Source organism: Uloborus diversus, chromosome 4, assembly GCF_026930045.1.
Source record: "Uloborus diversus isolate 005 chromosome 4, Udiv.v.3.1, whole genome shotgun sequence".
Lineage (NCBI taxonomy): Eukaryota > Metazoa > Arthropoda > Arachnida > Araneae > Uloboridae > Uloborus > Uloborus diversus.
In genome coordinates, this window is record NC_072734.1 from 90,140,893 (window position 1) to 90,162,579 (window position 21,687).

At 32.6% G+C, this 21,687-nt stretch overlaps 1 protein-coding gene across 1 annotated transcript; it reads left to right on the forward strand.

Moving 5' to 3' along the window:
- The first annotated feature begins 4,537 nt into the window (after positions 1 to 4,537).
- LOC129221374 (uncharacterized) lies at positions 4,538 to 20,212 on the forward strand. Its single transcript, XM_054855846.1, has 3 exons — positions 4,538 to 4,646; positions 7,639 to 7,765; positions 19,128 to 20,212. Exons 2-3 carry the CDS (start codon positions 7,672 to 7,674, stop codon positions 19,955 to 19,957), a joined length of 924 nt encoding a protein of 307 aa, XP_054711821.1. The 5' UTR covers positions 4,538 to 4,646; positions 7,639 to 7,671; the 3' UTR covers positions 19,958 to 20,212.
- The last annotated feature ends 1,475 nt before the right edge of the window (positions 20,213 to 21,687 follow it).

Here is a 21,687-nt window from a genome sequence, read left to right on the forward strand (position 1 = left end):
TTGTACGATGTTGTTACTTAGCTTTTGCATTTTAAATTTCTTTTCACAAAACACATTTTTTTAATTAACATTATGGTTTGTTCCGACTTTTCTGTTAAGATATTTATCATAAAAAATGTAAACAATCCTTTCAGTTAATTTTGAAATGATTTTCAACGTTACAGAAAAATGTTTCCTCTAGGATAAACTTTAAGAAACTCTGGGATGTAATTCATGCTTGCGTAGAAATATGTCTACCATGAATTCGAAGTATGTATTTTAACAGAAGGCAAATTCTCTCTAAAAAAAAATCCACGCGATCATACTTTAAATGTGGCATGATATAAGAATAGACATTTTTCATTTTGTAACAAGAATCAAAACATTCAAGAATTTTCAAACCTAAACGAATATTTCTTTGGAAAGTTTCGTGACTTCTTTGTTTTAAGTTACATCTGTAAGCAAACGCAACACGTAAGAACCGCAGTACTTATGAGACAGAAATCGAAAGAGAAAGAAACCGAAAGTAAAAGAAAACACCTGTTGAGAATGATCAAATAAATACCAACATGCTCTGAAAAAAATACTTGATAAACAAAAAACTATTAACGACGCTTGCATACTTGCAATTTACTAGTTCAAAATATATTTCAGAATCAATGGTATAAATTATAATTTACTAGCTATAATTTATAACATTAATTCAAAGAACCAATGAATTTGGTTAAAGAAACCAAAAGAAAAAGAAAATACCTGTTGAGAATAATCAGATAAATACCAATGTGCTCTCAAGAAAATACTTTGGTTTAAACTTTGGTTTGGATTTTGGTTTAAGAAACCGAAAGAAAAAGAAAAACCCCCTGTTGAGAATAATCAGATAAATACCAACGTGCTCTCAGGAAAATACTGTGGTTTAAACTTTGGTTTGGATTTTGGTTTAAGAAACCGAAAGAAAAAGAAAACACCTGTTGGGAATGATCAGATATATACCAACATGCCTCAAGAAAATACTTCATAAATACTTTCATATTTGCGATTTACATGTTCAAAATATATTTCAGAATCAATATTTTAAATTATAATTTACTTGCTAGGTTTCCCGGTGTTGCACGGTCTACCTCGAAAATAAAAGTAGTGTCAAGTGACACATGTTCAAAAATCAGGCCTAAATAAAAGAAAAAAAAAAACTAGTGTAGAATTGCACGTCATCGCGTAGAAAAGAACAATTACATGGTAACAAAATTTAAAATTAGACCTGTTTGGATTTTTTAAATTAAAAATCAGTCCTTGTTAGTAATAGGAGTACAGATTCTGTTTCACAGATTTTCTTGGGAAAACCTCAGTGTAAATTCCTGAGCATCAAAATACCTTTGTGCCAAAGTCGGCAAAGACCTGACGTAAGTTGTGGATTTGCAAAAGTTGAATACCCCTTTCGATTTTTTCGCCCGATTCAGATTGGGTTTTTCGCCCCCTATAGAGGGACGAGTGTGAGCGACATGGCAAATGTGCTTCCGTATAGAACTACAAACTCACAACAATCTACTTTACAATAACTGAATTCTTTTCCAGTTGACATACGCTTACTTAATATTAGAGAAACTAAGGTGGGATGTGTAAGTTTTCACAAAAATAAAATAATGATGTATTTGCCACTACAAAGTGGCTATACTGACAACATAAAACTACACATGATCAAGTATTAGTTTTCTAAAAACCCATTGGGCATACGAAAATTACGTTGTAAGGACTATCACATACCATAAATGGTTCGTGATAAGAACTGTCTAATTTTGAATTTAATTTCAGTAAGGTAAACACACCAGTAGTAGCCAGTGCTTAGTAGTGGCCACTTCTAAGTTTATATTTGAAAAAAAAAAAAAAAATAGGATTCCAGATTTCCCAATGGATTTAAACGTGCAAGGTGTAATACCTCTTGCATGTTTGACGCACTTTTGAACTCATTGGGAAACCTGGAATTGTATTTTTACTTCCTTTTAAAAACAAGAAAATACTGTATGGGGAGATAACATTTCCGAGCTTATTGGCCGTGGTCTAATTGGAGTAGAAATTCCAGACGTTTCGGCTTGCTTTGCTTGAAGCAGTCATCATCAGTGGTTTGAATTTGGTGAGACTGATTCCTGGCTTCGGTGGCTCCGGTATTTAAGCAAACTGCTGCTGGTCCTGATTGGGAGGTGTTCTTAAGCTGCTGGTGGAATAAGGTTCCTCATTGGATGAGATTCAAGCCGCTGGGTGATCCTGGCACCCAGCCACCACTGATGATGGCTGCAGCAAAGCAAGCCGAAATGTCTGGAATTTTTACTCCAATTAGACCACTGCCAATAAGCCCGAAAATGTTATCTCCCCATATTGACGCCGGCCGTGAAAGCCTTAAACAGAAAATACTGTATTCGCAAAAAAGTTTTCACTCAAAAATCGACCTTAATTTCCATTTTACTCACCCCCGAATGAATATTGAGTTTTTTTTTTTCGCCTCGACCACACGTGGACAAGTGCCTACGAACGTATAGACACGCGAAATATCCATAATGACGATTCCCGAGTTAATTACAACGAATTTTCTCGTGACGTCTGTATGTGCGTATGTTTGTCGCGTAACTCAAGAACGGTAAGCCCCTGAAAACTGAAATTTGGTACGTAGACTCCTAATGGGGTCAAGTTGTGCACCTCTCCTTTTGGTTGCATTCGGGTATTTCTAAAGGGATCTTTTGCTCCCTTTTGGGGGGAAGTCATTGTTAATTTCTATTTAAACTCAAGTGGTTTTATAATTTGGTGGGCACTTGGCGATATATTGCCAGTCTTTTGGTCGTCAAGTGTTTTTGCCAACTTGGCAACAAATTTGGCGATTTTTTTTTTTTAAATCTGTTTCGATTCGGCCATTGTTGGTGACATTTAGAGAGTAAATTTTTGAATCACATCAAAATTGCCGGTAATAGGGAAATGACATTAAATTGGGCTAAAAGGATGTCATGTGATGCACACATCAGCTCGTTTCAAATATAAACCTGGAAGTGGGCACTACTGAAGCACTGGTGCGTTTACACGCTACTGGGGCGCTTACCTAATGCTAAAAATTTCCTTAAAACATTTAACCGTTTATGGCAGACTAGTGTAATTGATGATGATGGAGATCAAAAGGTTCCGCTTTTTAGTAGTGTTTATTATAAATTCTTAGAGAGTAGGGCAATCGCGTCCCACTAAGCAGAAACTTTTCTAAAAAAATTATGTTAATGAAAAATTGAAGATAATACCCTCTGCCTCTCGTAATGTAGGTATAGATGCTGCGCAAAATCTAACATTACCAAAAACTGCGAACTGAATTTTTCATTGAAAAAAAAATGTAGGTTTGAGTCGTATTACCTTGACAGCTACAAAAATTGCCCCACCTGTGATAACGTCAACAAACCTGTTATAATAAGCAAAATGTATTAACAATTAACTAAATTAATGCAAATCAATACAAATCACAATACGAGCAAAGCAATAATTACGAATTTATGCATAAAAATGTTTATGCGTAATAATGTTTGTAATCTTCTTTACTAATAATAAAGCTGAAAGTCTCTCTGTCTGGATGTCTGGATCTCTGTGACCCGCATAGCGCCTAGACCGTTCGACCGATTTTTATGAAATTTGGCACTGAATTAGTTTGTAGCATGGGGGTGTGCACCTCGAAGCGATTTTTCGAAATTTCGATTTGTTCTTCATCTATTCCAATTTTAAGAACATTTTATCGAGCAAATTATCATAACGTGGACGACAAATTACCATAGCATAGGCGAGCAAATTACCATATAGCAAATTGGCGAGAAATTCATCATCCATTATTTGTAAATACACAGTCGAACCAAATGACCTTATATTTTTCTACTACGGGCAAAGCCGTAGGCCGGCGTGGCAAAGCTGTGTACGCTGGCAAAGCGCAATTAATCTATACGGGCAAAGCCATGTGGCCGGCTTTGCATCTGCGGAAGGCAAAGCCGACCATTAAGTACATTATAATAAGAATTCAGAAAAATATAGCTGCTGTGATTTTTATTTCAACACTTTCAAAATTCTTTTGCTCGATTAAAAAATATTGAATTTCATAATTTGTGAAAAATATGTTTTAAAAATATTGAAATTATCAATAATTTAACATAACTCATTAATGAATAAATTTTTAATATGTACTTTAAATTTTTTATAAATTTAGCTGCTTCTCTATACAATTTTATTCATTCTTCTGTCTTCAAATGACGCTTTAGTTCGAAGCTATTGCCAATTTCCTACTAACTTTCAGCAAGATCAAATATCTCGTAGGCAGATGATGTCAGTTCAATAGTTTCCAAGAATGTCAAAAAATATTTCAACTGTTCTTGTGTGCATTTATTGCACCAATTTTTGTGTTCCCTGATTACAAAACCTTAACGCATGACACTTATCGGACATGTATCTGGTTATTACATTTTTTTACGATCCTGATAGAGAAAACTTATCTAAAGAACACTTTTTTGCTTTTAACGAGTCGTTGTCTTATCTTTTTTGACAGCGAAGAAGACGAGAAACAAGCATTACACTCGGAATCGCTCAATCATTTAAAGGTGAAATTTAATAACAATGGGCACAAGCGATTTTTACTTGAGTCTGAAGAAGCAAAGGAAATACAGGTATTGTTTTTATCTTTTAGTTTCGTCTATGGCAAACTAACTTGTTTCATTTTCAAAAAATTGGAAATTTTAATTGCTTTTATTTATGCATGAGAAACTTGTCATATCAAGTTAGGATTAGTTAAGGTTATTGGAAAAGTGCTGAAGATAGAAACAAACTGTATTACCTTTCATGGGAATTTCTGAAACTAAGCTGTTGACTTAGAGCAGGAATATAAATGGAGTGAGCAAGTTCAATCATTGACTTCGCAAAAGCTGAGGCTACGAATCCAAGTCACGTGACTCAACAACGACGAATGGTTGACACGTTTTGCAAAAAACTAGTGAAAGAAACCAGATTTTTCCCAATGCTTTGCTTTTCTATCTATCACGTGATTTGGGGTCTTTGGTTCACGTAAGAAAGTCTTCACTCTTTCCATTTTATTTCTTCTCAGTGGCTGTCGGTGGGTTAAGACTAGGTAACATATAAAAGAAATCCTCAGAGTTCCGCGTATTTCAAACAACAGTGTAGTTTAATTGTCATTATTGTTTGAAGATGGCACTGTGACACTGTTTGCCAAAGTTTAGTGGTCTTACATTTTCCCCCCAGAAGATCTACAAACGTGAAGTTACCTGTTTTAACTCGCTCTTTTTGTCACGAGGAAGACTGCTAAAAATGTGTTTCACATTTCACTTTCTCTGTTATATTTGATGTGCAATTTAGGTGTCTCCTCTTACGCAATACGTACAGTTCTCTGGGAAACTACTAAGCTTGTCGTCGTTCTCATCTTTTGAATTGTATATTTTGATGTGAAATTTACTTATGTTTATGTTTTGTACTTTGATATTTATGTGATTGCTCCCATGGGTGCCTAAATGCAACATTTTAAGGGGGCGAGCTCAGATATTTTCCCCATGGAAACCGATTTTAATACAGATTAGAATTACTAAAATTTGACATTTTTAATAATTTATTCATTAATGGCTAGAGAAGAAATGTATTTACATTTTTGCAAAGAAAAAAGTACTAAAAGCTAGGAAGTTCTAATTTACAAATGGGTGGGGGGCTTGAGCCCCTAATTGCTCCCCTCCGCTCCAGATGGGTTCCCAAAATTACTCCTTTTGAAGAACTTAACATTTTATTTGAAGAATTCGCTAGGCCGCATAAGAAATTCAAGTAGTAGATTAAATACGATTAAGAATCATTGCTGTTGAGTTTCTTAAACCTCTGAACTGATTTTTATGTCACGATTATCTGCCGAAATCACATTCATGGAGAAGGAAAACGCTATTTCATTTCCCCGCCACTCTCAAGAGTAAGTGGAAACAGGATTTTATTAGCTAAAAAACAGTCTCGAAGCCAAATGTTATACAACCAGTTACCCTGGGTATAGAGCTAGAGAATATTCGATGCATATAATACTTCCATCTTAATATATAAAAATCTTCTGTGCGGATGTTTGTCACCATAAGGCTTTTAAGCGGCTGGACCGATTTTGATCAAATTTTTTGTGTGTAATTAAGTTGTGGCAAGCATGGTTTCGAAGCGGGATGGATCGAATCCGAGACGTTTTTGGCAATTAATTAATTAATTATTTAAAACATCGGATGGTTATATCTCCCAAATGATTAATATTTATTTTAACCTATTGTTGAGCGAGAACTGAAATAAATATTTAACCCGTTGCCAAAGGACGATAAGAAAACCAGCTCTGCTTTTTGTAATAAAATTTCCTACTGTGACTTGTCAATTGAAAATTGATAAAATGTATAGAGAGAGAGAGAGAAGTCTTCATTTCTTGAAAGCATTGTTTTTAGGTCCCGTAAAAGTATCAGACCTAGCAACATTTGTTTCTCGGCTCAATCCATCTGAGTTTTGGCACCAATGTCAAGAATACTTTAAGGATTATCTGACTAATCAATACATTATTAAAGGAAAAGATTATGGAATTTAAAGACGAAACAAATTTTATTTTCGTCCAGATAAATTACAACAGGATAGTTCTGTACACAAAAGATCGGTGCAGTGAAAGATCTTTATCTTTGTTGGAAAGAGAACAAATTAGGCATTATATGAAGTTTAAAAAGTCTTTGTTCAAATGATCGGACTACTAATCGGTTGGAGTTGGCTTCGCTCACTAATCGGCTGGATTACAGTAACGTGGTGGCTTGACGACTTTGGCTATAAACAATAGAGTTGCGTGATCATTTGTTTACATTTTAAAGCTGCTGTTAATGTAATTTATTGTATTTTTTGTTTATTTGGCGAAATATTTCAAATTCAATATTCAAAGAATTGTTTTACTTTTATCATTTTTTAAAACGATATCCTTGCGATTGTTTTATTCTTTTTCATATGCGGGATGTTGCAGCGGGATTTCCCGTTCGTTCTAGATGGGTAGTTTGTTTTTTACACTTAATATCTGAGGTCGCTTTTTATCGTTTGAGTATGGCTGAAGGAACAAACCATCAAGTTTGGAAGAAAAAATAGTTAATAAAACAACTGCTCAGTAGGTATTAGATAAATCAAGTTGTAATAAATTTACGCATTCTGACACCAAGCAGCTTAAAACATTTTCTTTTTACTTATTTTTTTCAACCAAACGATTCAAACGCTTGATGGTTAATTGAAATTTTTTAACTTTTCAATTTACAAAGTTTGAACAGAACAACGTCTGTCGGGTCCTCTAGTTATCTTATATAACGAACGGTTTAGGTCGTTACAACTATAGCATGTTTGAATTACTAGTGCGAATAATAGCGCAGTTTATTGACCAACAAAGCAATGCCTTGAGAAAGAACTATAGGAAATGTATTTAGCAAAAGCTTTCAACACTTTCCAAAATCAAAAAAAAAAAAAAAAAAAAAAAAAAAAAAAAAAAAAAACAGCCTTGCTTCGGACTGAACTTTATTTTTTTCTTACTGGGGCATTTTCGTTTTCGACTTTTGTTGTTTAAAATGTATAATGTAGGCGACCGATGGATCAGAAACTTTACTTTCTTTTGTTTCACAGAAAGGAATCGTACTTCATTTATAAAAGAAGAAAATGTTTATATGGAGGGTAGCAGCTTTTTTGATAGTATTACAAGCAGTAAATACAAATGCTGAGGATTACAGTAAGGATTCACTTTATGATAAAGGTAAGAATTTTGTAAATCAAGTAGTTTTGAGTAAAACTAAGGTTCATTTTCCCTTTGATTCAGAATTGTAGTGTATCATTGTGTAAATTTGCATTTTGAAAATTTGAATTTAAGCTCCCCTAACCTGATTTCTCTTATCCATATTTTCGCTTGTGGGTAAAGATGAAATAGTCTTTATTACCACTTTTTTGAAGTTCTGATGAAAAAAGATTATTTTAGTTCTGTTGGTAGACTTTCATATTTGCTAAAAAGTGAGAAAAAATGTAGGAATCCAATAAATTCCATCTAGAACTATAGAAACTTACTTTCAAATATACCAACAGGAATTTGTTAACGTTTAATTAGAGTGATTAAACGAATGATAAATAGTCTCTCAATTAGCTAAGTTTGGCAAATTATTTCAAACATACCTTTTCAACATTAAAAAGATGTCTAAGAACACAATATGAATCTCTTACGTGAAAAAAAAGAAAAACTATTTGATGATACAGAATTTATATGATATTCTTAGGCTCATAAATATACTTTTGCGTAAGCGAAACGACCTTTTTATTGGAAACGCTTTAAATGCATTGGTTTCGTATAATATTTGATACGCTTACAAGAAGAAAATTGAAGACAAGAATTACGAGGGGAAAAAAAAACAATCCTCCTAACATTCAATTTTGAATCTGAACAGGTTAAAAAATAAATAAATAAATAAATAATAATAATAATAATAATAATAATAATAATAATAATAATTATAATAATAATTATAATAATAATAATAATAATAAACAGGTACAAAATAAACAAAAATGGACATAAACGCCAATGGCATCTTTTATACAATGCAAAGCAGCTAATACATTAACTTTTCTGGAATTTCTTTTAATCCCGCAAAAAAAGTGCGTAAAAGGGAACAACGTGTATCAGGGTTTTCCAAACTGAGTGGTGCAGCACCCTGGGGGGCCACAGGGGGAAGGGAAGGATGCCACAAAATGTCTATGGTATCAATGCATATGTTACTATTAAAGACTGAGACTTTAGAAAGTCGGACTTCACCAGAGATTACATCGGTCTTTCACTGAAGTCTTTAGTAAGTGAATGTTGAAATTTTCCGCCTAATGTGGACATTTACTAAATTTAAAACTTTCACGGTTACATTTATCTAAATAAAGAAGGATTAGGGTGCCATGAGATTATTAGTTAAAGAATGCCGCTAATTGATAAAGATCGGGAACCCCTATTTGACATGAAAAATAAATCGTTTGCAGATTTTTTTCTTTCCAGTTAAGAAAAATAAAACTCTGAAGTTTCTTTCATTTTCTTTTGCCAAAAAACAAGTTTATGATGAAACCTTTAGAATAAAAAAAATCTTCTCAACAATCAGTTATATGAAAAATAAAATCATTTGAACTTTGATCCAGTTTTTTTTTTTCAATGTTGTCTACTAAAAGTGATGTTGGTTTTTAAAGAGTTTGAATTTTTCCTTTAGACGGAAATGTTAAAAATTTCCGAATCGTTCAAAAATATCCTAGAAGTAGCCAAATAAGAAAAAAAATCATATGCAAATTTGCATTTAAGAGGGATATCTATGGGTTACGACAGATATGCAAGCTAATACCTGGCACCAGGAGTGTGGTGAGGAGGTTTTGTGGCTCCCCTCCCCCAGAGCAATTGGTTTTAACGTACATTGACAGTTTACATCTGAATAAGTTACTGCTTTGACCAAACCCTCTACCCCCCCCCCCCCAACTGAAGGTAAATTTTGGTTGCGCAAATGCTTGGCGCGATGTTGAAAATCCTCGAAATTTTCTCAGAACTACAAAAGGTGCACACGTAGAAAGCTATTAGCGTTGTGCAAAAGAATTTTTGAAAAAAAGGTCAAAATAAAACAAGAACTACGATTAAAATCATATTTTTAAGTACATATTATACAACAACCGCTTCTCGCTAATTTCATCGAGATTATGTATTAGAAAAAAAAATAAAGCCGCTTATTTCCTTTTCATCAAGAAATAAGGAAACAAATCTATTCCCCCCCCCCCCAAAATAGCATAATATCCAAACAAAAATTATGGTAGTTTATCAAAAGTTTTGCATAACTATAATTAGATGTAATAAATAAGCAAATGTAGAATGAAAAAAAAAATGAATTAGGCAATTAAAATGCGAAAACTCTGTGCTGTGTGCCCGTCTATATGTTATTCTGTCCCACTGTTTGCCTACTTGTCTGTCCTTCTTAAAACTTTCAAACGGACTGATTCGAAAAACCTTTACTTCAGCATAACCTCATTTTTTCAAAAACTGCTTTTTATTAAATAAAATGAAAAATTCCTCCACCGTAATAATTTTTTAAGCACAGAATGAAAACATCAGAGTTTTGTTTTTGAGTATGTTTCAATGCTTTGTGTTATAAAGGAATTTCTGAAATAAAATTATTTAAAATGATGACCTTTTTTTTTTCATGATTTTTCAAATGACGAAATGATATGAAAAATCAGTTTTTAGATTCTAAAGCTATTTGGGTTTTGGCTTTCTGAAGAAATTTTCAAAACGTTTCTTCTTCAAAAGGTGAACTACACCAATGTTTTCATGACTTTTTTGGCTTTCACACTGTATTATAAGCCGTAAATTGTGTACTTGTTTAGAAGAGTTTAAAAAAAAAAAATCTGTTTTTTTATAAAGTGTAAAACATTTAAAAAAATATACAAAGAAAGAAAAAAATCCCTTTGCACAATATATTAGCTTTCTATATGTTCGAATATCTTTGTATAAAAAGTAGTTAATTTTTAAATATTGCTAATTACATTTGGTTAAATAAAATATAATAAATTATCAATGAAAACTGATCGGAAGCATTTTAAAATTAAGCATTTCTTTCATTACAGCTTCTTTTTTATTACAAGAGATTAATTATCCGCATATAACTACGAGCAAGCAAAGTCCAGAAGAAAATACGTTTGAGTTATCACTTCATAAGGAATCTTCAAAAACATACGAGGAAGACAAATACCAAAAATTACATGTGCTTACTTCTAAAAAGCTTCAACAACATCCTTATGGTAGAATTTTACAGAAAAATTCTTTTTTTGCTGTACTGGATGAGAATAGTATACCAGTTGGAAATAAGAAAACGCTGACTCAAAAAGAAACGATAAACAATAACTCTTTACTTAAAAAGAATAAACTCTCTCTACTCACTCTTCTTCTAAGAAACAATTTTCATAAACCAGATTTATCTGAGAAAACATCAGATGATTTCGTGGAAATTTTATTGTCGAACCATAAACGCAGCCTGGAATCTTCTAAAGACAACATCCCCTTTAAACAAAATGAACTTTTATCAGAAAAGGCATCTAAATTTGTTTCACATAAAGTTACATCATATTTAATCATAACTAAGAAGGTTTCAACAACAACTGCATCAACGAAGCTTACGGACGATAATTCTCACTTTAAATCAACCATCATGCCACTAGAAGAAAATATAAACTCAGTAAAACAAGACATCTTGAATGATGAAAATTCTACTAGTTCTGTCGCAATCGGTCCAATAGATTTCAATAATGGATCACATGAAGCAACATCATTTCCATTTCAATCTGAAAAAATCCCAACTACAACTGCATCAACAAAGCTTATAGACGATAATTCTCATTTCGAATCAACCATCATGTCACTAGAAAAATATAAAATCCCAACAAAACAAGATATCTTAAATGATGAAAATTCTACTAGCTCTACTGCAATCGGTCCAATAGATCTCAATAATGGATCACATGAAGTAACATCATTTTCATTTCAAACTGAAAAAAATCCAACTACCATTGCAACAACAGAGCTTACAGACGATAATTCTCATTTTGAAGCAACTACCATGCCACAAGAACAAAATGTAACCACAACAAAAAAAGATGTCTCAAATGATGAAAGTTCTACCAACTGTACCACAATCGATCCAACAGATCCCGTCTGGGTGGATGACGAAAGCAAAATCGGCGCTTTGATTATGCTCTGTGGATCTATTATCTCAACGGTTATATTACCAATGTGTTGGAAAAAAATTATCTCTAGTTGCATAAAAAGTTGCTGCAAATGAACTGAGAGAATATAGTATCAACTAAATTTCACCACCAAAAGGATAACACGGGTTTTCTTGCAAGAATCGCCATATTGTCGATATACTAAAAAATACTTTAACATTGGAATTTAGGTTCCAAAAAAATGTTTTGAATTTATAAAACAACGAGGCTGATGACAGTAAAAGGCAAGCTGTTCAAAGAAATATCTAAAATCGTAAATGAATGTATCCGCACATTATTTCTCGTTGTAACTAGCCCGTTCCAGTTCTATAATATCGATTTATACCTATAAATATAAGTATTTGATTGCAAAAAATGTCCGTTACAAAACACCTAGATAAAATTGTACGACTAAATTGTGACAGTAATTTTATTGACTTAGAAAATACTTGTTGAGTTTCTTTTATTTATTTGGGTTGTTTTATGCTTTAATATGCTTGTGTATTTATTCGTATTTGCGGTTGTTTCTTTAAAGCTGTGCTATTTGTGTGAATGGATTATCCTAAGTCATAAATAAGTACATCATCAGCATATTCTTTCATAAATTCACAGCCTATCAGCGTACAATGTCTAATTATATTTCCATTAACAAGTTATGACCATGAAATTTATTTCATAACACTTAATACGACATAAACCTACGTGACATTTAGAAATTCGTAGAATAAATTGAGACGAAACATTTTTTTCACACAGAAAATGTTTTGAATTTGTGTTACTCATTCGTGTTATTAGTTTGTTCTTAAGTGGTACATTTTTTTCGTTTTATGTTTGCTTATTCTTGGTTGTGTTGTTTATTTAGAAGTGTGTTTTTTACATTCGTAACATTTAATTATCTTGATTAAATATTTCTTCAAAACTCTCAAATGTGTAATAAGTTTCAGTTCATACTGATCTACGAAAAACTACGCAAATTTACGGTTAATTTTGCTTTATTTTATTTGAACTACTAAAAATAAAACCGAAAAAAAAATTTCGTGACTTTTCTGTTTACAGCGCAAATAATATAAAAAGTAAAACTTTAAGATTACGCTAAAACAAAGATATCTTTTCGTCTAGATTAAAAAAAAAGATCGATCTTATTTGGTTTTCATTTTGCATTTTCCAGAATATTTATCTGTCACAAAAGAGTTCCTAAAATGAACTCATTTAAAGTCATGAAAGTTTTCCTTTTTATGATATTTCAGATGATAAAAAATTATGCAAAATCTTTTTTTAGATACTTAAGCCATTAAACATTTTACATGCTGAAGAAAATTTCAAAATATAGTTTCTTAAAATGGGGAATTACTCCATGATGTTTTGATTCTTAAGAGTGAAATGCTACTTTTTCATTGTACAAGAAGTTTTCAATTGGATATTTGCGTAAAAGAGATTGAAACTCCCCCCCTTCCCCTTATTTTTAAATTTTATTTGTGAAGCATCATATTTCAATGGATTTCTTATGAGTAAGATTTTATGTTTTCTTAAAGTCGTGAATTACTCCATTAAATTTTTAGTATCTAAATGTATGAAATACACTTCAACTAATTCCTTAAGTGCAACTTTTTATGCTTTAACATTGTGTAAAGAGTTGTAAGTTGTGAACTAGCTTAGAGCAGTTTAAGAAAAGTTCGCCCTTTACTATTACTTGCCAAACATCAAATAAAAATTTCTTTAAAGATTGCTTCCTAAGCGTCATATATGAGGGGTTTTCTTTCTGTGTTCGAATACCTTTGAGCTAAAATTAGTCACTTTTTGAATATAGTTTGTCAGTTTCTAATTTAATAAAACATAAAACATTATTTAAAAAAAAACACTTATCAGCAACGTTTTTTCTAAAAAAAAAAAGGCCAGCTTCCTTTTCGTTACAAGAGATATATTTTCCGCACATAATTATAAAAGATCAAAATCTCGAGGAAAAGGAAATTGGTTTATCATTTCGTACAAAAACTGCACACACATCGTAGGAACATAAAAACCACAAATTTCATCTGTTTGCCTCTAAAAATCCTCTAAAATACCATTACGGAAGAATCACACTCAAAATTTTGATTTTTTTCTTAATCTACAAATACATAAGACCAGTTGAAAGCAAGAAAATTTGAAGTACCAAGAAGCGTTAAACACTAATTCATTGAATACGTGAAATACACCGCCAGCTCAGTTATTTCCAGCCGAGGACTGCAGTTTCGTGCTTATTAGCACTCATCAGCCCGGCATAGGAAAGTGACTGAGCTGGAGATAGAAAACCTCTTAAGGAAGCCAAGATTGCCAAACAAACGGCGGCAACTTACTGAATGACTAATTCATTACTTGAAAATGATACTCACACAACTCCCACTTTTTCAAAGAAACAATTTTCGCAAACTTGTTTTACCTGAGAAAAAAAATCAAATAAATTTAAGGGATCCTTGACATCAGACAATAAGACGATCTGCACTTTTCTAGAAACATCATCCGCATAAAATGAAATGCAATTTCGAAGTTTTATCAGAAGAAGCAATTGAATTTCTACCACATGAAGTAACAACGTATTCATTCCTTACAGAAAAGGATCCAAGTACAACTGCTCCAGCAAAGCTTAAAGACAATGATTCTAAACCCACATCAACCTTCATGCCATTGGAAGAAACTATAACTACAACAAAGCAAGGTATCTCAAATGATGGAAATACTTCTAGCTCTACCACAAATGGTCCAATAGATCTCAACAATAGATCACATGAAGTAACATCATTTTCGTTTCAAACTGAAAAAAATCCAACTGTAACTCCACCAAAGCTTAAATACGATGAATCCAAGTTCACATCAACTACGATGTCATCAGACAAAAATATAACCATAACAAAGCAAGTTGTCTCAAATGATGGAAATTCTTCTAGCTCTTACATAATTGGTACAATAGATCTCAACAACGGATCACTTAAGTAACACCACTTTCATTTCAAACTGAAAAAAATCCAACTGTAACTCCACCAACAAAACTTAAAGACGACGAATCGAAGATCGCATCAACTGTCATGCCATCAGAAAAAACTATAGCCACAACAAAGCACGGCATCTCAAATGATGATAATTCTTCTAGCTCTACCACAATTAAACCAATAGATCCTATCTGGATGAATAACGAGGAAAATAGTCATAGTTGGTTAATGCTATGTACTTATCTCTCATTAATGTTCTCTTTTCTCTTTTATATCTTATTAATGTGGTTTTGTTGCCAATGTGTTGCAAAAAATGAATCTGTATATGTAAAAATTGTTGATGTAAAACAATTGTGAGAGCTTAATATCAATTCCAACTACACGAAATAAAGGATTACTTGGGTTTTTTTGCACGAACTGGTACATTGTCAATATGCTGCTAAATATTTTTAAATTAAAACTACGGTTCCAATTAAGTTATTTAATTTTAAAAAATAACGATGACATTTCAGTAAATTGGTAACTGCTTTAAAAAATATCCAAAGTCATACCGTCATAGGCAGGCAAAGGGCAGTAACTGCAAATTTTTCATTTTTCATTTTTTTTTTATTTTTTCATTTTTGTCATCTATTGCACGTTAGCTTGTTTGTACAATCTTGCTTATTTGGTATTCGCAGAAAAGGAGCGCGAAAAAGCCGCCTATTAGCCACATTTCCCTATTGTTGATAGTGAAGCCCAAAACGTGTTTCTTTAACTATCCCGAAAACTCGTTTCGGCAGATGCTGCCACTTACCCACCCACGGCAACATATATATGCACATGATTCCCTGCAATTAGCCCCACTGATTTATAATATTGAGTATCTGGCCACTGTACACATACGGTATACAGTATACACCAGGTATCATACACATAAGTAAGCTAGCTTATTTTAACACAATGGACGTCGCAGAACAAAACCTACAAGAAAGCAACTGATGTCCGTTTATACAGGTAGTTATCAAAATAATGTTAACACTCTGTGACAAGTGTGTTGGGAATCGCTACTCTGCCATTAAATGTTCTGTTGATAAAGGTGCCTTCTGACTCTAATCACTCACACTGGTGAATCTAGATGGTGATTGAGTTCTCTGGTCATATTTGCTGATATTGTTCGCTTTTTACAGACATTACAATCCTCTTCAATGCCGTCGGTTTCTTTTACTAAGGTTCTCTTTCCGTCCACTATTTTCCTTTGCCGAGCTTGTCTTATCGCGCTGCGTGTATACTGTCATGACTTTAGATACTGTACCTCAAGAAACACCAAAAATTTGAGATTTTGCAGTTACACTGGCTCCAGCTAGAAGCGCTCCAGCAATTTGGCCTCTTTTAAAATTTGAGAGGTCCGATATTTCACGCGCTTGAAAAAAATCCAAGACGTCCAGACCTTCAGTTAATCCACCATATACTACCAGAATATGTACATGGCTATTTATAATAAAAAAAACAGATATCTGGTTTTATTCTTTGTTACGTACGAAGCACATTCAAAAATGTCACTTTTATTCACAGGTGTTGCCATTATTTTGATAACTACCTGTATATGGCCTGGCTTACTTCGGAATATTATAACAATGCATGTTGGTAGCGTGGTCGATCAATATAAAATAGTCGGATTATGTTGTAACCGTTGGTTGCTGATTGCAGTTATGCTGCATAATACATTAAAAAATGACTCAAAGATCTTGTGCGGCAGGAAAAAAGGAATTTGCATGAAATATACAAACGAATAAAATTTGTAATTACTCAAAATTATTACTAAAGTAGTTTCTTGACATTTTCCACTCTTTTCACAATATTTACACTTCTTTTTTTGCCTATTCCCTAAAAAAAAATAATTAAAAAAAATTAAAAAGATTCAATAAAGTTTAAAAGTAGGCTCTTAAGATGCAAAACTGTGTGCTATCTGAATGTTAATCTGTGTGATATTTTACCATAATGCCTGTCTTCCTAACAACTAAAAAAGAATAAAGCGATTCGGGGAAAACTTTACTTGTTCGAAAGACCTTGATATTACCTTATTTTTAATGTAAAAAATTTATAATTAAAAATGCCAACGTTGGCGTAGATCTTTAAGTAACGAAAATAGTAAGAGTATTTATTTCAATGTTTAAAACTTCAAATTACTGTAATATTTATACAGAAGTAATAAATTTTGCTGAAAAATCATAGAAGAGTACAAAAATTAATCAGAAAATTCACGTAAAAGATGTTGGTTGTACAGGATGTTATTTTTTATTATGATGTTTTCTGTTTTTGAGTAAGGAAATTTTTTTAACGTGGAAGAGCAAAAATCTCTGAGGACCGGTCATTTTTTTTTTGAGTTCCACCGGTTGCGAATCACTGCTTTAGACCAGTTATTCTCCAGCGCCATTCTTTTTTATTTACATTCCCTATGGGATTTAGTTAATTCTGTAATAAATTTTTGAGAAAGTTTTGAAATAATCTCTTAGCGGATAAATACGTTTTCTCTCATAGAAAAGGTCGCGAAACGAAACATTAAACGATTTGGGTGCGAGAAATGTAAAACGTTTCCTACACACACACGGGTGAATTATAGTACCCGTGTGTATGTAGGGGGGACCACGGAAGGTTCAGAAAACAGCGTTTCTGAACCTTTTTTGACTCCCGGACCGACAAGTGTCTATGAAAAAATTACGCAGGCGGTAATAATTCTTCTTTTTACCTTAAATTTTTTTTTTCAAAGAGAAAATGAAACATACATTGGTGAACTGTTGAAAACAGGATTTTTTTTTAACAGACCGATAAGATTCCCCCCCCCCCCGTCTTTTTTTTCTTTTTTTTTTCCTGAGAAAAAAACAAAACTTTCAACTCGGGGACCGTTACACGCTTGTAAAATAATCGCGAACGGTTGATGTAACACAGTAAACTACCGATTATTCGCAAGTGGGTTATCCGTCGGGCGGATTATCCGCGAGTAATTGAGCAATCAGGAGCATGTCTTTTCGTAGTAAAAAAGCAAATACCAATGAGTTTTTTTTTTTTTTTTTTGACGAAAAAAAGTAAATAAACTCAGTTTTTGTTTTATTTATTTATTGTGCTTCCTTCACCGTGCATACACATTTTCTTTATTGATATTAAATTCTGTTTTTCTAAAATACAAAACCTTTTTACTGTACTGTATAGATTTTCACTGTTTGAAGGAAGTGTTACGCATCAATACAGTTAAGTTTTTGAGGAAAGAAAAGTTTTACCTTATTTATCTCTCTAGTCTTTTTATCCGCGATTTTTATTATCCGCGGCACTTGTGCCACCTAATTCCGCGGATAATCGGGAGTTTACTGAAACAATCTTTACTAATAATAAAGCTGAAAGTCTCTCTGTCCGGATCTCTGTCTGTCAGGATCTCTGTGACGCGCCTAGCGCCTAGACCGTAAGGCCGATTTTCATGAAATTTGGCACAGAATCAGTTTGTAGCATGAGGTGTGCACCTCGAAACGATTTTTCGAAAATTCGATGTGGTTCTTTTTCTATTTCAATTTTAAGAACAAAATTATCATAAGATTGACGAGTAAATTACGAAATTGTCATAACATGGAACCGTAACATGGGTACAAGCCAATTGGCGAGAAAATTCACCATACATTATTTGTATATATACAGCCGAACCAAAATACCTTTTAATTTTTCTATTACGGGCAAAGCCGTGCGGGTACCAATAGTAATAAATAAATTTAAAAAATTTGGTGTTAAAGAACTTTTGCAGAACATATTTAAGTGTTAAGAATAAGGTACGTGATTATAGGAATAATTATTCATAAGCAATAAGCATAGCTGAAAAGTTATAGAAAACTAGGAAAAATTAATCATAAAAAAATTGTATGGGATATTATTACTTTTTTACTGTAACAATAATAAGTTAATTAATAACAAATTTTTTAGGGGGATTATTGTACCAATAATAAATAAATTACTAGCAAAATTTGGTGTTAAAGAACTGTTGCAGAACATATTTAAATGTTAAGAATGAGGTTCGTGATTATAGTAATAATTATTCATAAGCAATAAGCATAGCTGAAAAGTTAGAGAAAACGAGGAAAAATGATTCACAAAAAAATTGTATAGGATACTATTTTTTTTTAAAGATGTTTTCTTTTTTTGATAAAGGAAAAAATTTAACGTAAACGATCAAAAATATATGAAGACCGGTCAATTTTTTCTGCGGACAGGTGCCGTTCTGCTGGACCACCGTTCGGAATCGCTGCTTAATACATTTGTACGAAAAAATAGTTTTTAAATATCGTTTTTTTTACGTTTAATTCACTAAAATTTTATCAATTATCGAAAAAATTCTGATCGGCAACATTTTTTTTTTTCTGATTTCAGCTTCTTTACCGTTACATGGGATTCCTTTTTCGCACCTTATTACAAAGAGTCCAAGTCCGGAGGAAAAAGATGTTGAGTTGTCCCGTCGGAAAGAGTCTACAAAAAGATCAAAGGATGACAAATACCCTAACCTATATGCGTCTGCTTTTAAAAATCTTCTTCGAGTGCATAGCGATATAATTTCTACCAAATCTTCCACTTTTCCTTTATTGCGTAAGCATTTTAGACCAGCTGAAAGCAAGAAATCCTTGAGGCACCAAGAAACATTAAACACAAATTCTTTACGTAAAAAGAATAAAACATTCACTCCCTTTCTAAAAGACAACTTTCGCAAGCCTGATTTACCCGAGGAAACATCAGATGAGTTTAAGAAATTATTAACGTCAGATAATAAATTCCGCTTGTATTTTTCTGGAAACAACTCTCGTTTCAAACGAAATGCAAATTTTGAAGTTTCATCCGAAGAAACAACCGAAATTGTACCTCATAAGGAGACATCGTATACGTTTCAAACTGAAAAAAATCCAACTACAACTGCATCAACGAAGCTAACAGACGGTAAATCTCAATTCGAATCAAACGTCACTTCGTCAAAAGAAAATATAATCACAACAGAACAAGGTACCTCAAGTGACGGAAATTCCACCAGCTCTACCACAATCGGTCCAACAGATCCAAGCTTGACAGATGATCAGAATTATGGCCGTGTTTGCGTAATGATATGTGGTTCGGTTATCACAACTGTTATTCTGCCCATGTGGTTCAAAAAATGTGTATCTTGTTGCAAAAAATGCTTCTGCAAAGGCTGCTCAGAATCGACTGAAAATTAAACTAAAATGTGAAAACAATAACAATCAACTATCTCAACTGTTATGCTGCTCATTTATTTTTTAAAAAAAATGTTTCTTGATGTAGAAAATGCTGCAAATGATCTATCAGAATCAACTGTCAATTAAATTAAAATGTGAAAAAAATAATAATGAACTGTCGCAACGGTTATGATGCGCATGTATTTCAAAAGATGTGTCTCTTGTAAAAAATGCTGCTGCAAATACGCTACCAGAATCTATAGTCAATTAAATTAAAATGTGAAAACAATAACAATCAATTTTGCTGTTATTTTGCCCATGCTTTCAAAAAACGCGTGTCTTGTAAAAAATGCTGCTGCGAATGATCCATCACAATTTTACTGCCAATTAAATTAAAATATAGGAAGAATAACAGCATGTGGCATAGTTTTTCTGGAAGAACTCACAATATAAATATATTTTTTCTAATTGAAATAAAGGGTTTTAAGTATCTCCATCCATAAAATAATGATCTTATTTGAATTTATAAAGCAACGATGGCAACATCAGTGAAGTTCAAACTGTTAAAAGAAATTTCTGAAGCTCTAAATAAATATATCTGATGCAAAATTATTCATATAGTTAAAGCTTTGCAACTTTATACAGAGCCGGCAAAAAAATTCTTTATATTTGGTTGGCAATTAAAAACTTTACATGCAAACTTTTTTTTATGATTTTACTTAGCATGCTCAATAGTGATTTGGCAGAATACCGAGTTCTGGGCCAGATTGTGGCCGAAAGTTTGGTATTCGGCCAGTTCACAAGGGAGCATGCCAAGTAAAATTATGACAAGAAAAAGTTAAGTAAAGTTTTTATTGCCAACCAAATGTAAAATTTTTTTTACCGGTACTGTACAAACTGTGTAGAATTTATTTTATATGTTCAGGAAAGTATCTCTTATACCAACGAAAATGCAAACGTTTCTTTCAAAAATGTGTGTGTGTGTGTTTTTTTTTTTTTTATTTTTTATTAAGGTTTTAGGCTCATAACACGCGGAGCTTTCCATTAAATGTAACTAAACTTTTAGAATATTTGACAGCATACAAGAGAAACATAATAATAAAATTTGAAGTTAAAATATTGAAAATTTGATGAAATATGAACGTTAAAGCAATTTAATTTTCACTGCGAATGCGCGAAAGATAGCAAATTATAATCTTCATTATCCAAAGCCCAGATAGATCCTACACCTCCTGACAAAATTTTTTAGCTCAATATCTTAAAAATTCAAAAAGTTATCAGCGATCTAACGAGCCGAATTTCAATAATTCTTTAATAGGCAACGACTGGTGAGGGATCGTTCGCAAATAATCTGTTTTCATCATGAATCACACTAAGTGACAGCAGGCAAGTGTCACCAGTTTGCGAACGACCCCTTACGATTCGTCGCCTATCCAAGAATTATTGAAATTCAGCTCATTAGATCGCTGATAACTTTTTTGAATTTTTATTATATCGAGGTGGAACTTTATCACGAGGTCTATCTTGGCTTTGGATTATGAAGGTTATAAATTGATACCTTTCACGCACGCGCATTGAAGTTTCAACTGCTTTAAATGTTCATGTTTCATCAAATTTTCAACATTTTAATTTCAAATTTCATTATTATGTTTCTCTTGTATGCTGTCAAATATTCTGAAAGTTTAGTTACAGTTGACGGAAAACCCTGCGTGCTATGAGCCGAAAACCTTAAAATAAAGTTTGCATTTTTG

Bases quoted from the DNA above. Each gene is read 5' to 3' on its own strand.
- LOC129221374 (XM_054855846.1), top strand. From the start codon at position 7,672: ATGTTTATATGGAGGGTAGCAGCTTTTTTGATAGTATTACAAGCAGTA. The intron at 7,766-19,127 runs GTAAGAATTTTG...TTCTGATTTCAG, and splicing joins GGATTCACTTTATGATAAAG to CTTCTTTACCGTTACATGGG.